Source organism: Mycothermus thermophilus (assembly GCF_041956435.1).
Source record: "Mycothermus thermophilus strain CBS 625.91 unplaced genomic scaffold VTJ04scaffold_3, whole genome shotgun sequence".
Classification (NCBI taxonomy): Eukaryota; Fungi; Ascomycota; class Sordariomycetes; order Sordariales; family Chaetomiaceae; genus Mycothermus; species Mycothermus thermophilus.
Window position 1 is genome coordinate 240,826 of NW_027191429.1, and position 18,771 is coordinate 259,596.

General features: G+C 55.1%; 6 protein-coding genes across 6 annotated transcripts; 2 read left to right on the top strand and 4 right to left on the bottom strand.

Moving 5' to 3' along the window:
• Positions 1-185: 185 nt before the first annotated feature.
• On the bottom strand, positions 186-1,429 carry VTJ04DRAFT_4184 (uncharacterized protein; the record flags this gene model as incomplete). The annotated part of the gene is made up of 2 exons (XM_069362166.1): positions 186-1,119; positions 1,191-1,429. The coding sequence occupies 2 exons, from the start codon at positions 1,427-1,429 to the stop codon at positions 186-188; spliced, it is 1,173 nt and encodes a 390-aa protein (XP_069219140.1).
• A 964-nt stretch (positions 1,430-2,393) lies between these two features.
• VTJ04DRAFT_4185 (uncharacterized protein) lies at positions 2,394-4,661 on the top strand (the record flags this gene model as incomplete). Its single annotated transcript, XM_069362167.1, has 3 exons — positions 2,394-2,778; positions 3,664-3,846; positions 4,129-4,661. The coding sequence occupies 3 exons, from the start codon at positions 2,394-2,396 to the stop codon at positions 4,659-4,661; spliced, it is 1,101 nt and encodes a 366-aa protein (XP_069219141.1).
• A 347-nt stretch (positions 4,662-5,008) lies between these two features.
• Positions 5,009-5,725, bottom strand: VTJ04DRAFT_4186 (uncharacterized protein; the record flags this gene model as incomplete). Its single annotated transcript, XM_069362168.1, has 1 exon — positions 5,009-5,725. The coding sequence occupies one exon, from the start codon at positions 5,723-5,725 to the stop codon at positions 5,009-5,011; it is 717 nt and encodes a 238-aa protein (XP_069219142.1).
• Positions 5,726-6,671: 946 nt separating this feature from the next.
• VTJ04DRAFT_4187 (uncharacterized protein) lies at positions 6,672-8,435 on the bottom strand (the record flags this gene model as incomplete). Its single annotated transcript, XM_069362169.1, has 1 exon — positions 6,672-8,435. The coding sequence occupies one exon, from the start codon at positions 8,433-8,435 to the stop codon at positions 6,672-6,674; it is 1,764 nt and encodes a 587-aa protein (XP_069219143.1).
• Positions 8,436-12,647: 4,212 nt separating this feature from the next.
• Positions 12,648-14,843, top strand: VTJ04DRAFT_4188 (uncharacterized protein; the record flags this gene model as incomplete). Its single annotated transcript, XM_069362170.1, has 2 exons — positions 12,648-13,705; positions 13,766-14,843. The coding sequence occupies 2 exons, from the start codon at positions 12,648-12,650 to the stop codon at positions 14,841-14,843; spliced, it is 2,136 nt and encodes a 711-aa protein (XP_069219144.1).
• Positions 14,844-15,386: 543 nt separating this feature from the next.
• Positions 15,387-16,718, bottom strand: VTJ04DRAFT_4189 (uncharacterized protein; the record flags this gene model as incomplete). The annotated part of the gene is made up of 1 exon (XM_069362171.1): positions 15,387-16,718. One exon carries the CDS (start codon positions 16,716-16,718, stop codon positions 15,387-15,389), a length of 1,332 nt encoding a protein of 443 aa, XP_069219145.1.
• Between the last annotated feature and the right edge of the window lie 2,053 nt (positions 16,719-18,771).

An 18,771-nucleotide genomic window follows, 5' to 3' on the forward strand; every position in this document is an offset into this window, starting at 1 on the left:
ATTGTGATTGGCTTGGGATAAGGTTGTTTGGATTGATAATTGGGACGGTTGGTTCAGGACGGACTCAGGTAAGTGCCAAAGGCGTTTAAAGCAAGTCTATTGAAATTAAGATACCTACCAAGTTGCCATGACGGAGGCTGTCTAGAGTCCATGACTATCGACATTGAGTGACACTGCATCGTTCATTACTTCCCCTTCAAGGGCCCATCCAACAACCACCTCCCTACCAGGTCTATCACCTGAGCCCTCTTGGCCTGCCCATCCGCCACAAACACCGGATCCCTTGCAATGTCTCCGATATTATCTTGATCAAACCCATGCGCCGTATCCGGCACAAGCAGCCAGCTGTACCTTGATCCATCCTCCAAAATCACGTCCCATGCGTAACGCTCATCACCCTCGGTGATCAGCTCCCCCTTCTCTTCGCCTTCGAACGGCTCTGGCCTGCCGACAGCCTCCTCAACCTTGGGCACTTTCTTGCCGGCCAGCTTACACGCCATCCTCCATGCCTCGGCCGCCAAAATATCCAACTCGCACGCCACGATAAACACATTCTTCGGCAGATCCTCCCTCGAAGCATAGAACGGGCTCAAGAGTGGATCGTCCGTCCTTTGCCCGGGAGTCAAATACGCCCAGTTAAACAGCGGGATCATGTGCGTCAGGAAATCCGTCGAGCGCCCGCGGAACCCGCCCAAAGCCGGTTTGTACGGGCGCGTGCGCGTCTTGACGGCCGTCGGCACCGACAGGTCGACGACGGGGTAGAAGGGCACCACGGCGCGGATGTGCGGGCGGACGCTTGGCAGCTGGGAGACGCTCAGGGACAGGTTGCCCCCGGCAGAGAAGCCTGCCACGGCAATGCGTGAGTGGTCGATGGGGAGAGACGAGTCGGAGAGGACGCAGGCGATGAGGGCTTCGACGTCGTGCAGCGGGGTGGGGAACACGACAGAGGGGGCTTTGCTGTAGTCGAGAGCGATGACCAGGAAGTTGTGACGCGCGGAGAAGGCGCGGTTCCACCCGTCATTGTCGTGCGGCGAGCCCAACATGAAGCCGCCGCCGTGGATGGTGAGGAGGGTGGGGAGTTTGGTCCCTTCGGGAGGATTGGGGGTGGGGAGGAAGATGCTGGGAGGCTTTGTCAGTTTGAACGGCTGTTCCACTGAGAGGAAAAGGAGGTGAATGTGTAATAAACCAACCGGACAGAGAGATGCTTCCGCACGGGATAGCTCTTGATGACGTCTGGGTCGGACTCGCGGCGTGCGCGGATGAAACGACCAAGCGCGGAGAAGAAGATCAGAGGCTTCTGGATGAGCCTGGTCAGGATGAAGGCGGCGATACCATATTGGATTCGTTTCCCGAGCGGATGGCGCTTGATCACTTCTGTAAGCAGTGACTTGCTGCTGCTGGCTACCACGCCGGCGGTTGTGTTCGCCATTGTGAGACTGGTGCAAGCTTGGGTGGTTGCTGTGAAAGTGGTGAAGCTGAATGGGTCCGGTGACTGGCCCCTGAGGGTGGATTTCTTTTCTGCTTCACGTCTGAGCGACGACGTGAGCTCTCTCCTCAGCAGCGAGAGCCTCAGGAGTGTGTAAGTACTTCACAGCACTTATGCATGCTGATTTATTTGGCATCTGATGTGCCCGTCGAGAAATCAACATCCGAGGTTGCGCAACGGTGGGGTTACTCAGCACCACGACAAGGCCGCAAGCCTTGTCGTTTTTGGCTTTCGATGCTACGCTAATTACCTGTACGGATTAGGCCGGATGGAGACGGTCGAATCACACCCGTCGACGTCGAAGTGTTCTCTGCCGTTTCTGGAAATCTGTGGTGTATTGTTGGACTGTGGTGGAGGAGCTACACATAACGAGTGGTGAAGAATGTTATTCAGATGTAGGATGGTTGGGAGGAACGTTAAAAACAAATATTACCTCCGTATTAGCCCCCGGTCAAGGTCCCAAGCTCTCTTGTATACGCTGCCATTCAATTCCGAACATTATTATTAAAAGGATGGGATAAGGAGTCTATAACAAGAAGGCTGACCTAGAGAATTTATATATTAGGTCTGCCAGTCTCGAATATCCAAATCAGGAGTTGAATTTGGCTCTTTGTCTCACTTCACTACCTTGTCCCTTGCGAAACACTGACTTGACCCGGAGAAAAGGCGGGGCGGGTGGCGATGGTCTGATGTCATGAGCGATTGGAAAACATGCTGTAAGTATTAGCTCTGATGAACCCCTCGTTGGTTCTTTGCCCAGAACTGCGTTCATTATCCACAACAAGTCTTCGACTTCTCTCAATCATAGTTGGACCAGTTGCTTGACGTTCCTCGACCATATATTATTCGGTAATAGAGGGAGACTTTCACCCAAATTATCCCTAGTTTAATCTACCAACAGCACCGCATGGCCTTCCGTCCACTTCGGCTAGTGAACACAGCGAAGGTTGCTCTGCCTCGTGGACAACTTGCCTTTGCTACACGAAATGCCCAGGTCCCAGGCAGCTCATGGCTTCACACCTCGTACCATTCGAGAAATGGGAGCACTTTAGCCACAAAGAAACCCGAGGACCCTGGCAAAACTGCTGGTGGTACTGGAAGGGGCGCATCACTCGAAAACTCCCAGAGCCACCGCCCACAGCCCAAGATTACCGATGAGAGCGTCCCGGGTCATCAACCAAAGTTGACACCAGAGGAGCAAGCCAAAACGGATGAGCACAACCGCGACTTTGAGGCACATCATGCCAAGGCAAATCCACAGGAGGATGACAGGGTGGACAAGGGTTTCTGGAGTCGACATTGAGAAGATTCCTGGGATACTGGTGGCAGTGTTGATGAGAGGCGGAAGAAAGCAAGTTCCATTATTCCGTACGTTGCCTTGGTTGATGTGAAGTAGTCATGGCGCAGAAAGGTCGGGAAGTTGAGTAAACATTTGTAGGACGCCCATTGTTAGTCATTACTTGTCCATCAATTTGGTAACCCTTTTGTTCATGTTCTGGATGTATCAAGCGACGTTTTAGGTGGGATGGTGACCCCGAGGCAACTCCCAAGTAATATTTGTGATGTTTTAAGGATTCTGGCAGTAAACTGATAATTAATACTTAGCTCATGGCTAAGTATTACCTGTCCTGCATGCCGAAGCATGTAGCTTTCTCAACTGCCAGATCTGTTCCTTGGTTCTGCTCTTACCACCTAGGTACCGGTTAACTATGTGTTACCGAGGAATATTAAGCGGGGTCCAACCACTCTCTTCCCGTAGAATGACGCACATACTTAGTTACCCCTTGCCTCCTCTTGTAGCCTTTGAAGACTCGCATAACCCTCGCATAGCAACATGTCTGCCGACCTCCGTCTCCCCCATCAACTCACTGGATCCGACAAAACGCTCAAAGCTGCGTGTCACTGTGGCGGCGTCCGGTTCACCATTACCATTCCCACATCAGCCCTCCCTCTCCCGGTTCATTTGTGCCACTGCTCGATATGTCGCTACACACACGGCACCTTTTGCTGCTTCCACTCAGTCCTACCCAAGGGTGTCCAGCCTGAGTTTGTACCGCCATCCTCGCTCGAGTCATCCCTGACGGGATACGTTCATTCATCCAAGGCCAAATCTGAGCGCCTGTTTTGCACCACCTGCGGTTGTCATATCGGGGACAGGGATATCGTGCCAGATTCAGACACAGGAACTCCAAACTGGCGTGTTGCGTCCTCCATCTTTGCAAGTCACGACGAGGACACTTTCCAAATTCGCTCTCACTGGTTTTCCGGCTCTGCGACGGAACCAAACTTGGCCACTTGGTTGCCATCCATCAACTCGCGACCCATCCATTTGTTTGACCCTCCAACGGAGGACTCCCCAGGTCTGTCGGGCAACCGAGTTCAATCGGGAGAAACCAGTCTCATCACGGGAGATCACAATGGTGAAGACGACGCAGCACACCACACCGATATCCTCCCAGCGCAATGCCACTGTGGCGGGGTGAGCTTCGTCATACTACCCCCTTCCTTGGAAGAAACCAAGGAACCCTTTCTGTCACGCTTCCTCTATCCCAGTCCACCGATACTCCCTCCAAATCTCACATCTACTGGGACCGATGGAGAGGGCGAAGATGAGAACACTTCAACCTTCCGCCGTTCTCTAGCCCTCAAGCGACCCGCTGGAATCTGCCTTTGCCGCGACTGCCGGCTCGTATCGGGCGCCCACGCCGTACCATGGATGTTTGTCCCGCTGGCGCGTCTTCGCCCACAAGGTTCCCCCAGCGTGACCATGTCGGAGCAACAGCCGCAGGACACCAACGATCCGTTCGGGCTCCGACGATTCGGCAGGACCTTGAGGATCTACAACTCCTCGGACAACGTGACACGCGCGTTCTGCGGTGTCTGTGGGGCGACGGTGTTTTATGCTCTTGATGGTCCGCAGAGGGCTTCATCTTCCGGTTCTACCGTAGACTCGGTGGGAGATGGCAACATAGTGGTGGACGTGGCAGCGGGGATTCTCAGGGACCCATCGGGCTCGGTAGCGGCTGAGAAGTGGCTTGTTTGGCAGACGGGGTGGTGCGAGGGGACGGAGTCGGGTAGAGAGTTCGATAGGGGTTTCGTGGAAGGGTTGGAGAGAGGGCTGCGAGAGTGGGCACTGAAGAAATATGGGAGGACGGTGAGCTTTGAGATTGTTTAAGTACCTAGAAAGTTGCGAGAGGGAATGTGCATTGACAGGAATGCAATGAGTTAGGTGGCAAAATGGAAGAACATAGGACAGAAAGGGTGACGAAACCCTATCATGCTACTTGGTAGTTAGTTGTAATATTGAACCGTACACGGTAGTGAAGACGCGATTAAGAGTAACAACGCAATGCTGCTTGAAGTCGCCTGAATCTAGCTAGGTAGACCTGAAAAAATGACCCTCCATGCATACTCCTGTGTCCTTAGCCCCTGATTCCATTTGAGAGTGGTATCATTTTAGTTCTGAATCCATGCAACTACAACCTGCGCCTCTCCACATATTATGATCAGAAGAAACATTCTCTATTTTGCCCCGGCTGTAACATCCGGCCTGGCTGGAGACAGTCCATCCGTGATGGTTGCGTGGGAACCCAGATCGTTCGGGTCCTGTCCCATGGAACCACTGCCTGCGACGGTAGCATCTCTGCTGTTCACGTTGTGCAACCGATTCTCCTGTTGATGTCCGTGTGGTAGAGCTTGACCATAATGTAACCCGTCATACGGCGGCGGTGGAGACATTGATCTCACGATCGCTGCCGCAGCGGCCGGCGGAGGGAATACTGGCGGCGTGGGCGTGGTGCTGATGGGCGTATCGATTGTGTCGGTCTCTTTGAGCGCAATAGCTGCAGCCACGACGGCAGCCTCGGCTTCCTTCTTTTTTTTGGACTTGCGGCGGTGGTGGAAGAAGAGGATCAACCCTATAGCGATGACAAAGAACACGGCGACCGAGACGACGATGGCGGCAATGACGCCCGCACCGAGATGATCGAGTTCCCTGATCTCTTCAGATTCACGAAGGGGTGGGCCAAGTCCAGGAACGCGTGGCGTCCGAGTCGGGGGACGAGGTGTTAGAGTGGTGTTGATAGTATCGTCGTCGTCGTCGTCGTAATAGTAATCATCCTCCTCGTCTTCACTGGCATATCGGGAACCCGGTAGCCGGGGAAAGGGGGGTTCCTCTGTCTGTCGCCGCCATCGTGACCTTGCCACCTCCCGGGTGGTTATGAAGGGAACAGTGGGCATGGCTTGGTGTACAGCCGAGTCTGGCTCGAAGGGGTTGCTTAAATATACTCGGGCATTGATGTGCAAGCTAAAGGAAAGAGATTTTGGGGTAACGCGGTGAACGAAAAACAGGGGGGGATCACTGAGTTATACGGTCGAGAGACTCTGTATTAATTAGCCAGTGTGGTCCAGAAGTTGCCTCAACCGCGCGCATCCGAGAATACCAAAATCACTGCCCAATGATCAACCGTTACTCTGCTGACCGATGATCGAGGCGCGCATCCCAAGAATCTATGGTGAGCGCTCCGAAACCGTTGAGTGCCGGAGGAGTGCATGAGATCCCAGAAAGAACGGACACACCCCACCCTGCATGTCCGGGAATAGCGAGAGGTTGTGATATAGATTCCAAGAGAGTCCATTGGCGAGACAGTGCTGTTGTGCACTGGTGGTGGTTTCAGATGCGGCTTGGACGAAGTGTGCTGTGTAGTAAGATAGGGATCGCATGTGCTGCGCCAACTTGATGACGAACGGAGCTCGCAGCCCGCTGAGGTGATGGATGGCCAAAGGATTCGGCCCCCAGATGTGCTGTGCCGGAGCAGCGCGGTTGGCTTATCCTTGGCCCCATATGTGTGTTCGGCCACTTCGCGCCTTGGAAATGGTTACACGATGCCTGAGGGTGTGGACTGGACATCCATGACAGTGGAGAAACCCACCGGAGTATACGAAAAGACGCTGTTGTACAGCATAAACGTCGGCGCAGTTCGAGCCCAAGACAACCTAATGGCTGGACGGCACTGCTCTTGCTCCCGACTCAATCTTTTTTGGGGTGAGGCAAACACGACTAATCGGAGCTCTAATTATATGAGATTAACTAATAACATTGTAACCCGATGCATGAGCTTAGCCTATTTGGCTCGCAAGAAATACTAACACCCGTCTAGAAAAGCCTCCTGGGTGCCACAGTTATTTAGACATCTGCTTCGTCCATGTTCCTCACAAACAGCATGAACCAACGCACCGCGTTGATGTGATTCAGCACGCTGACCCTCTCATCCACCGTGTGGATGGACCCTAAGCCCGGCCCATCTTCTGGGTCGAAGCCTGGCGAGAACCGGAAGATGTGCTTCGTGAGGGACCAGTAGTGCCTTGTGTCGGTGTTGCCCGTCATGATGCCCGGCGTCACCACCACCTCCTCACCGTAGAGGGCTCGCGTTGTACCCGCCAGCACGGCGTATGGGCTCTTGCTATCGGCACCGTCAGCCGGCGTGACAGGAGCCACCTCAAGCTCGTGCTCGTTGCTGGCCAGGGCGATGGACGACGGAGGTTCTTCGCCTTCCTTGGTGCCGTCAAAGGCGTGCAAAGTCAGGTTGTGTCGGGCGGCGACTTCGGAAGCTAGCGCAGTGAGGCGGTCCTTGACAATGCGAGAGGTCTCGCCAACGTTGATGCGGTGGTTGACCACGACAGTGGCACGCTCTGGCAGCGCGTTGACCTTGACGCCGCCCGAGATCACATCCACGGCTTGAGAGGTTTGCATGAGGTAGCGGATCTCGGGACCCTGCTTGGCTGCTTCGAGCGCGAGTTGGTCTGGTTTGCAAGGGTGGTGGTTCGACGACCGCAACCGGCCTGAGAGGAGCTTCTTGAGCTTCTCGGGAAAGCTGGGCGAGTACGCCGCGCCGCACTGGAGCTGGATGTAGTACGGGTTGGAGTCAGCCAGACGTGTTGGGTACTGCGATGATTCGATCTTTGTGATAAGCTCGCTGAGGACGCCGATACTAGTGTGGTCGGACGGGACAGACGAATGGCCTCCGGGCATGCGGATTGTGATGGGCACGTCCAGGTACCCCTTCTCAGCCGTACCGGGCTTCGCAAAGAGGGTACCCCATGCCTGTTCAAAGCCATTGCCCTCGTCGACAATGACTGCGATGCCGTCGTCCCCGTAGCGCTTGTGCAGGAAAGCCCCCAGCTGTGAGGCACCCCGGAGACCAGAGCATTCCTCGTCGAAACCGAACGACAGGATAATGGTGCGGCGCGGCTGGAAGTTGGCCTCAAGGAGAAGCTCGAGAGTCTCCATGGTGGCGATCAGCTGGTTCTTGCAGTCGCTAGCACCGCGTCCCCAAATGTATTTGCCATCGTATGCGCCGCTCCATGGCGGGTATGTCCAAGAGTCGACAGTCTCTGGCGGAACAGGCACCGTGTCTTGGTGCGCGAGCAGCAGCGTCGGCTTCAGCGACGCGTCGCTCCCAGGCCATGTGTACAAAAGGCCATGCGTGTTCACCTTTTCGACCTGGAGCCGTTCGTGGATGAGGGGGAACGTCTTGACAAGGTAGCGGTGGAAGTTGTAGAAGACGTCCCACCTCGGGTCCTCGCCAATGGCACCGAGGTCGTCGAAAGATTCTGTCTTGACCTGGACGGCGCCCGAAAGGCGGCGGACTGTGGCATTCCGGAAGGCGGGAGAGCCGATGTGCTCGTACACCTGGTCCAAGGCACCGTCTTTGCTCGGAACCAGCGGATCGGGCTGGGTGCAACCCAACCGGAAGGGGGTGTCATCACGTAGGCAAGAGTAGATCAAACTCTGCAGAGGACTGTCGTCGGTAAACCCCCAAGTCACGAGCAACATGGCCGAGCCTGTCAGGGCGAGCATCAGGGTTATGATGCGTCGCCGAAGAGAGAGGCGGCTCCCATCGGGGGTTGCGTGGACAGCCACCGGCACGGCGGCGGCCTTCATCGACATTGAAATGAGATTGTTAAATTGTGCTGATGCTCATATGCAGGAGGAAATGAGCTGGGAGATTCAAGGTGGATGTTTCAGTTCTTCCGATGGGAAAGGCGAGTGGGATTCGGAGATGCGACGCGCCGACGACCGCCTCCGCCAAGTTATTCCGGGTCCGGAAGTGGAGCACAGCGTCACGGAGGTTATCGGAGCTTCCCCTTGATGCCGAGCCCCGATGCCCAAATGGGAAGCTGAAGGAACAAAGCGCAAGCAAAATCCAGGAATGACGATCTTATGGAAACAAAAGAAGTACAGTACGTTGTGATCCATATACACTCAGAGCGAACCGCTGATGAGAAAACGTGACTTTTGTCTCAACGTGATGGCTGACAATGCCTTGAAAGGTATTACAACCTATTAATAGTACAGTATCCCTGAACGATGAAGAGGTACACTTGATCTCCCCCAAGTCCGACGACCATGGACTATTCCGCACAGGAAATTGAGAAGCAGCATGTTTACTAATTTCTCAGCGCTAGTTGTCTTGAGTTGTCTGAGAAGGGAAACTGGCGCCGGACTCAATGGCAATCACCCTAGCAATGACTCCATTCCATCTCCATCCAACGCAAAGTTGCAGAGTCTAACGGTTGACTCCTCTTGTCCAACTCTCCACACTTCATGGAAGGTCCACGTGGGTTGGAGTCGCGTTATATGAGCTCCAAGAATTCCCATCCTGGCCTTCGCAGGGTCACAGATCCTTTGCCCAACTTGCGAGATATCGCGAGGCCTGATCTCAATCAGCCCAGGGTCAACCAACAAAGGAGTTTTTGTTATTACATTTTCTCTAGTCAAAGTTACGGAGCAGGATGAACTCGCAAATAGTTAACTAGTGGGTATATATGCCCATTTTGTAGGAATAATCCGCACCAAATCAAAAGGCCGTGTAGATTCCCTCTCCGTTCCAAGATGAGGGTTGGAGAAAGGGGGTCCATCAGTCAGCAGATCATCTCCACCCCCACAAGCGGACCACTGATCTCTGAACGCGCTAAAGAATCCCGAACGATGGGCTTCCATGAATGAACAGAATAAAACCATCGCAGACGCTAATGATAAGCACCGCGCTATGTAGAGCGGTTCAACGCGTGACCGAGGCTAGAGCCGGTTGCTCCTTATTAATATTCCGTATTGAAAAGTGCGCCGCTGATGGCGGACAGACGCATGAATAAGGGGTCAGCAGTATTATTACTAGGTGCCTACATAGACTTGAGCAAACATCCCGGGCTTCTGTCTTACATCAGTCCAGGCACCTCTCCAATACCTTTCCACATCACCAAGTCGAAGCAGGCTGGAGCCAGAGTCTCCCAGGAAGATTATCTGGAGACACAGACCCACAGCCAGTGTTTTTGTTGTCTTGGTTCATATGGTATTATTCGGCTCGACATTCACTCGAATTCAACTCAAGATTCAGTCAACATGTCGCCACTCAAATCACTGCGCTTTTGGAGGAAGACGGATAAGACTATAACGCCATCCACGGTCGTAACGGTCTTAGACAAGAAACCAACTCACGCACCGGAAGTAGATGGGAAAGCAAGCGAGAAGCCGACACACATATACGTCGAGGAGAGCCAGCTTCGACCGCATCCCACGCAAAGGGGCGTTCTTATTCGACCAGACGTCAACCCCCAGTACTCGGCTTACGCAACACCTCTGGACGAGAGTTGGGCCAACTCTGCCCCAACGGAATCCGAGACCGATGGGGATGACGACGCGAAGCAGCGGAGGAAGGCTGAGCGGGAAGAACAAGAGAGGAGGGATTTCTTCCAGATGTTGTGATTTGTCTGGCTGAATGGAAACGCGAATCATTTCACAAAGCTGATTGCATTCTCTGGGCACTCTGGCCAGCCACACACCAGATGTCGGGCCGTGTCACACACCATCTGATGGGTTATGGTGAATGCGGGATGGATCGGATGAGAGCACGAAATGCTCGAGGACATGACCGGTTGGCCCAAGATTGCTGGAGCTTCTGCACTTCCTGCCCAGGTCGGGCGAGATGATGAAGCCGGCCATGCTTGGACACAGAGAGAGGAGGGAAGATATATTCATGGGTTTGACAGGCGGAGTCGAGCTCAGACCTAGGAATGAAGGCAATGGAGGGCTGGAAGAGGAAATAATTGGAAGGGTTAAAGTTACATTGGGCTTGGTTGCAGCCATCAGGAACTGGTACCCGGAATCCGTCAGATCTGATAATACTACTCCGTACAAGACTAGTTCGTCAGGCTGAAGTGCTCTGCCTCTATGATCCAGATGGCACGGAGAGTGTCCTTATATGTCTTCAGACGCTCTTCTTTCACGCTGAAATGGCAGAAGAAGCAATCCTACGTGCTTGCCCAGAATCACGAGAGCAATGACCACAAGACTTTGCTAACAGTCCAAATAGGTACTGTAGCTCTCACTAAACACATGATATCATGCCATCATGGACGCTGTGGACTTTGGAAAATGAAACGGGAGGGACAATACCGACTGCTTTGGCGGTGGGAGTTCTGAATGTAACTGCGGACCCTCAATTACGTCCTCGAGGAGGTTGGTGATGTCCCGGCCAAGGCGGTGAAGCAAAGCGGAAAGGCAGTTTGCCTCCCCAGCCCCGGGCGGAGGTAGTATAGTTAGGACCTGGCGAGCTGAGTCCTGTGATGGGTTCGAAAGCCAACGACAGGTACCTACTCAACAAACATTCCCAGTCTCGAAAAACCGAGGGTTTTGGTTTCAACATGAAAAGCACGTGCAACTATGAGCAATTGGCGAGGTATTCAACCACTCATGTACGGCAATTCAGGCCGTGACGTGACGGTGCTGTGCCGTTGTGTTGGAAAACAAACCATGCCAGGTGGCCCCACGATTCTGTTTGGGCACCGGGGGCGAGCCCAATGCTTGGCTCATGGGCCGGGCCGTGACGCGGTTGGGCCGGAGATCAGCTAGGTCAGCTCACCCCGACGCGGTCTGATCCGGTCTCCCGGAACCCGGCCGGGCGGCAGTGGTTCTCCGAGTCACAGGCTCCGTGATGCATGGCCATAAACCAGCCAGGGGCTTCGGGAACGGACGAACAACTCAAAAGCGCCATCCATGATCTTGTATCACCATCAACGAGCCAACAGTCCGATGGAGTGGGCGAGCATGCTCTGGCATATGGAGAGCTTTGCTGTCGATGCATGTCGGTGGGGACACTTAGGGGTAGCAGCGGGGCCAATCAGCACCAAAGCACCCCCTTGTTCGAGGGCGTTGGCGGTGGATGCTGCCACGTCAAGGCCTCGATAGAGCCCCATCAACAAACATCAGAGCCGATCAGAGCGGCCCAGGACTGTCGTCGTGCCCGCCATGCCTGCACATGGACGAGGCGGATACGCACCAGCGAGCTGAAACGGAACCGGAACCGGAACCGCCGGCCAACGGCAAAGGGCTAGCATGGAGGAATAGCACGGAGCACGAGGAGGCGGACGAACAATGGCGGGAATCTTTGCTCTGCACATTCGAGTCCCCCCTGGATATGCATGTCTCTGGAGGTTGGGCTCCAGTAATGCTGCCACGGTCCGCAGGCGGCGCCAGGCCAACAGGACCAGCGGGACTAGCGGTACGAACCACCCGCACCGCTCGACGCACCTCTGCCGCCTGCGTCAAGCCCAATTGACACGCACAATTTGACAATTTGGTCACCCGAGCTCATTGCTGCTTGTTTTTCCCTGCTCGGTAGCCCAATGCCAGCCACTTTTGACTCCCATCGACACATCCAGCCTTGCCTAGACCCCTACGCTCCTCTACAGCCCTAGGTCCGACGTCACTCTCGGCGCCTGCATCATGCTGGATCCAATCTGCATGAGTGCCACCTCTAGCGGGACCCGGTCATGCCCCGAGGAGACCTTAGACTTGAGATATATTTCACGGATCTTGCCCCTTCCAACTCCGGGTGCCCACACAGTCCCCTCGTGAACCGCGAAAAATACCACCCTGGAGTTCCCAGCCACACGGTCTTGGTAAAGAAGAGCACCGTTAGTTGCTCTTTGCGAGATCTTTTCTCCCGTTGTTTACCCATCCTTTTTTCCCCTCTCTCCCCCCTTTCAGTTGCCCAAGCTGGCTTCCTCAAGGCATCGCGTTCCCCCCTACACCCCTCCCTCCTCCCCCTTCGGCACCGGCCATCGACAATCCCAGGCCGCGAACAGTCCCAACAGGCCGAAGATGGGTTCCCACCCCGAAGCTGATCCGACCCAAGCGGTCGACGGTCTGGTCCGGGCCATCCGCGACCTGACTTCGGACCCCAACTATAAGCTTGTGGCCGATGTGTTCAGCGAGTTCCTCTATGTCAAGGAGCAGAACAACAAGCTCTCCAGCTCGCACCAGGTCGTGTTGGAGGAGTATCGCAAGTTCCGGAACGAGCTTGAGGCGCAAAAGGAGGAGCTTAACAATGAGAAGAAGGAACTCGAGGCGTTGGTGCAGGAGAAGATGCAGGAGATTATGCAACTCACGGCGGCACGCACGAGGTTAAAGGGGGATCTGGAGGACACGCAAAAAGTGCTCGAGGAGACGCGAGCCAAGGCCGCCCAGGCCGCGGAGAAGGCGGCTCAGGCGTATGCCGACCTTAAGACGAAGACGACACAAGAGTATGCGGAGTTGAAGGCGGCTAAGGAGAAGATCGAGGAGGAGAAGCGGCTAGGTGAGGCGGCAGCGGCAGCGGCAGCAGCAAAGGCAGCAGACGAGATTGCCCAACTTACCACAGCCAAGACGAGCTTCGAGGAGATCAAAGCCAAGAACGAGGCTGAGATCGCCTCCCTCAAGAACAGCGTGGCCGACCTCGAGGCCTTCAAGGCGAAACTCGAGGAGATCAAGGCCAAAAACGAGGCGGAGATCGCGTCCCTGAAGGAGGCCGTTGCGAACCTCGAGGCCGAGAAGACTCGTCTTGAGGGGGAGTTGGAGGAGGCGCGGAAGGAGATTGCGTCTCTGAAGGAGTCAATCGCCGAGAACAAGAAGGAGATTGAGAGCCTCCAGGAGTCTCTGCGCGCGGCCGAAGAGCAGATCGTCTCTCTTCAGCAGACAGTCGAGGACAAGAACACCGAAATCGAAGACCTACACGCCAAGTTGACATCCGAGACCTCCCGTGCCGACAAGGCCGAAGAGCATGGCCGCGACCTTCAGACCCAGCTCGACGAGACGTCCCAGAATCTCCAAGTGACTGCCGCCAAGCTTGCCGACCTCGAGCAGTACCGCATCCCGCTGCAGATTGACAACGACGACACCTAGTAAGTGCTCTGCCTTCCTTCTGTTTCACGTCATTCACGCTTCTAACACCAACACAACAGCGTCGGCGTCCTGGACAAGATCTGGACCACCATCGTCACGCTTGTCGAGAGCACGTTCCGGCCCGACATCGACGAGGCGATCCTTCAAGACCCGTCCTGCTGGACCAATCTGCGCAACTCGCCTTACCTCAAGCACGCGACTCAGCTGCAGATCCCGCTGCCCCAGTCCAACACGCCGGCGGCCAAGGGCATGCGCATTAGCGCCGTGCTCGCCATTCTGTCTCGCGCCTTGCACAAGCATATTTTCCGCCCCGTGTACCTTCTTGACGACGACGACGAGAACCTGGTCCGCTTCCTGCGGGCGCTGGAGGACGAGGACCCGACGCGCGAAGCGCACCTGCGTTCGACACTGCTGTCGATGATGCCGGAGCGGCAAGCTGAGCAGGGGGCGCGGCGCGTCAAGATGGTGGTACGTGAGGTCTCGTGGCTCGTGCAGCATCTTCTCGGGGCTCTGCAGTTCGAGGCCTTTTGCTCCGGCCTCGAGGCCGCGTGCCGCCTCGCCTGCGAGCAGTGGCGCATCATCCAGATGGCCCACATGAAGATCGAGCCCTACTTCGGCCCGCCCTACGACGACTTCGACTGGCAGGTCTTGGAGCTTCCCGAATTTGCCGAAGCCGCCGAGCGCGACGCCTGCATGCCGCGCGTGTACGCTCGCGACGACAATCTGGACGACGCCATTGCGGACGATCGCCTCGAGACGGTTGAGGCGGCCGGCTCAGTTCCGTCCGACGGCGCCGGCGGTGCGGCGGACGCGGCTGACAACCGCGGGCTGCCTCTCTCAGAGGGATCCATCCACGACGGGTCGTCACATCCCGGCGAGGACGACATGCTCGAAGGCGAGATCGATCCGGATGAGATCCTGCTGGTGGTGTGGCCGAGCATGTGCGCCGTGGAGAATGGCGAGCTCATGTCCATCACGCAGGGCCTTGTCATCTCCAAGGAGCAGGCCCGCCCCGCGCTCGAGGAGCAGCGCACGCGCTCGCGAATGATCCCGCGGCCCGGGTCGCGCCGCGCCCGCACCATGTCCATGCCGGGCCAGAGCCGCCACGGCAGTCCTACGCGCAGCGTCGCAGGCTGATGGTGGGAATGACTACTGAGAGGCAGTCACCATGAAGTATCTCAGTGGATGGCGATCCTTTGGCTTTCGGTATTCGCTCTCGCATGGTTGCGTCGGGCACAATTTCTGCCAATGTCTTCGTTTCGTTGTACACATTTTGTTGATTCTTTTCTTGCCGGTTGGGATACAGACCACTCGGACTCAACTTCCTTTGTTTATTTTGCATGGTGTCATGGATGGTGGGAATTCATTGTATTGTGAGCTTCGCGGGCGTAGGTTTTGGACAACGGTTGGACAGGGGCAATGAGCATCTGGTTTTCTATTTACGGGATTCAATGGTATGATGGGATGATGAATGAATGAGAACAGGAAACAAGGGAGGCTGGAAGAATAATGATCGTTAGATAGTGACAACAGAACGCTTCTGGCAAACATATGCTTGAGGAGTAGCTCAGTGATGTTTACGTCTTCTTCGTATAACTCTGCTTTGGCTATTTAAACATGAACTTTCCGCAGCACTCCTCAGCGTCTTCATCACTCCCATGACAGGCTTGTAGCCAGTGGTTACGCCCGGCAAATGTCTTCACCCAAAATCAGCCTCGTCTTTGACACAATGCCAGCCAAGTCGCGATCATAAGGGTCACTGGTGTTCATCCCTGGCTCATACAGCGGCCCATAGACCATCCAAGCCGACAGCGGGCGGATCGTGCCATGTGTGCTTGCGTTGGCCACCAGGGCAGCGTCTTCGCGGCTAAGCTGGGCACTGAGTGCTTGCAAGTACCCTTTCGGGGCGCCACGAACAATGCGCTTGCCCAGATTACCAGCAGCGACATAGGCCGGGAACTTTTCGTAACCCATGAAGTCCCTCATCAAGAACGGTGCCTTAGCATAGGCCACGGGAAGCCGCCTGACATCAAGCCAGTGATAATAGATCCCATCCAGATTCAGACCGCTCGACACCCTGTCTTCGCCACCCTTGAGCCCGTCGAGGCGGCGACCGCCCGGCTCCCAGAAGAGGAAGCCCGTGATCCAGCCCGAGACGTCGAGGGGCGCCGCGCCGCACACGCCCGAGTATTGAGCGATGACGATTTGCTGCCAGAAGGCGAGAATGTCACGCGAGTGAGGGGCATCGAAGCTCTGCACAAACCGCTTGAGGATAGGTGCAAGCCGCCGACCATAGACAGCAGGCTCGGGTCCAAAGTCGGCCAGCATCCCGATGCGCTTCAGGAGCTTCTCCCAGTCTTCTTTCTCGCCGAGCAGCGTCACGCTAGGAAGTCCGCAGATAATGCCACCCTCGTAGCGGAAGTAGGCCTTCATAAGGCCCATCATCAGGATATTGGCTGTCATGATGTCGTCCTCGCGAGTGGTCGTGAAGTCGGGAATGATCCAATCCTTGAGCCAGGGCGTGAGGACGCGTTTCTGGATCTCGTCCTTGAAGCGCATAAGAACGCGGGTCCAGGTCACGTCTTCGATGTAGATGGTCTCTTGGCCTTGGTGCTTGACAAACAGATGGCGGACGCTTTCGGCATTGGCCTCCATGTAGAAGTTGAGCTGGGTCAGTATGGTGAACCAGACCTCATCCGGGCGGATCTCGAGATGCAGGTGCTCTCCCCACGCCTGGAGTGCTCCGCGAACAAATGAGTCGGCGGAGGGAAAGATCTCGGAGGCATTGGCGGTCTCGATTCCATTCGGCTCCAGGGTACCATCGTACGACGAGAGGATGATGTTGACGGTCGAGTTGGGGAACTCGGAGGCGGCCGAGGCGCGGAGGATGGTGTTGAAATTATGCGGTACCAAGGGGGCCGGTAACTCCAGAGGTCTGGGCACGCCGCCGGGGATGATGGTCACACTGGCGGTGGCTAGACCGGCCAGCGTGAGGCCGATGAGGCGTTGCATGTTGTGTGTGGAGGGTGGAGGAGCCCCGAGACACGACGCAATGGACTTGGTTGACGAAGAGGACAGATCAACCTAGAGAGAAGTCCCCGGGAAGTAAAGGATGCGTCCTCAAGACCACCATACTTTTAAGCTCCAGCGATCTGCTGCATTCCTCGGACACCGAGGACCACCAGTGCATTCCAGATCACGTCGCCGAAGCCAAGAGCCCGACAGACGTAGCAGTCCATGTCGAAGGAGTTGCAGTCTCGTGATGATGAAATTAAGATTCCGCCAACGGTGATGGATGACAAGCGATCGACATCCCTAGGCGGATATTCAATCTCCGGCTAAGCATGGTGCACCATGGACAACCTATTTTTGGTGCTCAAAATTCGCAGAGGATGCCTGACAGGTAGGGTGATTGAGTTAACCAAGATGTGGTTGCCACGCAAGTTCCAGGTTGACACTGCGGCTGGAAGTCTCGGTTGTATGCAAGCCATTGGAGGTTCCAAAGGTAGTGGGTGTGATTTTACGGAAAAGAGTTCCGTTGACCAAAAAGAGTTGTCAAGACCAGAACTTGGCTTGTCGACATGTTCTTCTCTCACCCAAACGATGCATAATTCGTATTTCCAACTGTCATAACTTATCCATCTGTATCATTCGATTCGGACCGGAAGACATCTTGTATGTTTTGAATGTTGAGAGAGAGGGTTGCTTGAGTCCTTGGCAGGGTTTATCATAGTCCGAGTTACGACACAAGTACAGAGTAATAGTTCTTTTTCTTAAGGTTGTCGAAGATCCTAATTTTTTTTTCCAATCCCAAACTACCTATTCCCTTCCGAACAAATGAAAAGATGGTAAGGCTCCGAGACAAGGGCTGCAAGCCTGTGTCTCCTGGGACAACTGACAGAGACACTTCGACTTATCATTAGATAAACTGACACTTTCACTTACATGGCCGGTTCAATTAAATAGAGAATGATAAAAAGAAACCATGGGGAGACAATGTCTGGACAAATGAACCGGAGTATCTCTGCTCCACCCATGGTTTTGTCGCGAAAGCCCTGGTCAATTTCAACAAGGGAGTCGACACATCTTACTCTTGTCGCAACTTGTAATATCTGTCAACATCTCTGCGCCTGTTGGCAGAGCCAGGTTACCTCTAGGTACAGTGATGAGAGCTGACAATCCGGGTGAGGTAGTGTATTGTCCATCCGGGTTGCGAATCGGAGGGCCCTAAAGTCTGATCCAGTTGAGCAAACATAGCGTGGAGTGCCTAAGTCCTTAGGACTCGTTGATGAGTTTCGAAGGAATCTAGGTATTTCAAGGATGCATGTTGAAATCGAGATGTTCAGACGCAGTGGCATGTCGTCATAGAAACCCAAAATCGTTGATGGAAGCTTGTGTCGAGTTTCTTCTCGGCGATCGGCGCTTCGGTGCATCGGAGCATCTCCGGACAGACCCACTTTAAGCGCCGCCGATCGAATTATTCCGAGCCGAAGTGGGGCCGAGACAAACTGGCCATGCCGACTCGGACACCCGATTGGATGCGACTGACGCCCACAGTTCTCCTGTCGGGTACTTCGAGACAATTTCGTGCAGCGTCCTCAGGAAGAACCTGAATCCAAAGTAAGGTGCCCGTATCCTCCGCACAGCTCTCGCAGATCCAGCAGTCTCACGCTCCAAGCCGTCTTCCCAACTCCTAGGAAAGTCGGTATTTGTTTTGACTGTTTTGACTCCCAGTAACGATTTCGGATTCTTCTCGCTTTTCGTGGTTTCTTTTTTGTCCCTCCTCGGCGCGTGGTGAAGCGTTTCAACCGCCTGGAGAGCCCACAGGCGCGACGTTTCGTTCGCTTGACACACCCCCGTACACCCCCTTCTTGGCACCCTCGGCCCCCCTTCCCAGACCAATGGGCGCTAGCCTCCTGTGTCACAGACCCTGGCCCACCCCGTTGCATCATGAGCGCCGCAGACGTCGATCTGACACCGCCGGGTGGCGATCAGACACTCGGCCTTCCATGCAGCCTTTCAAGTCGGGTACCTTTTCTCTGTTTGACCCTTTCTCGTATGACAA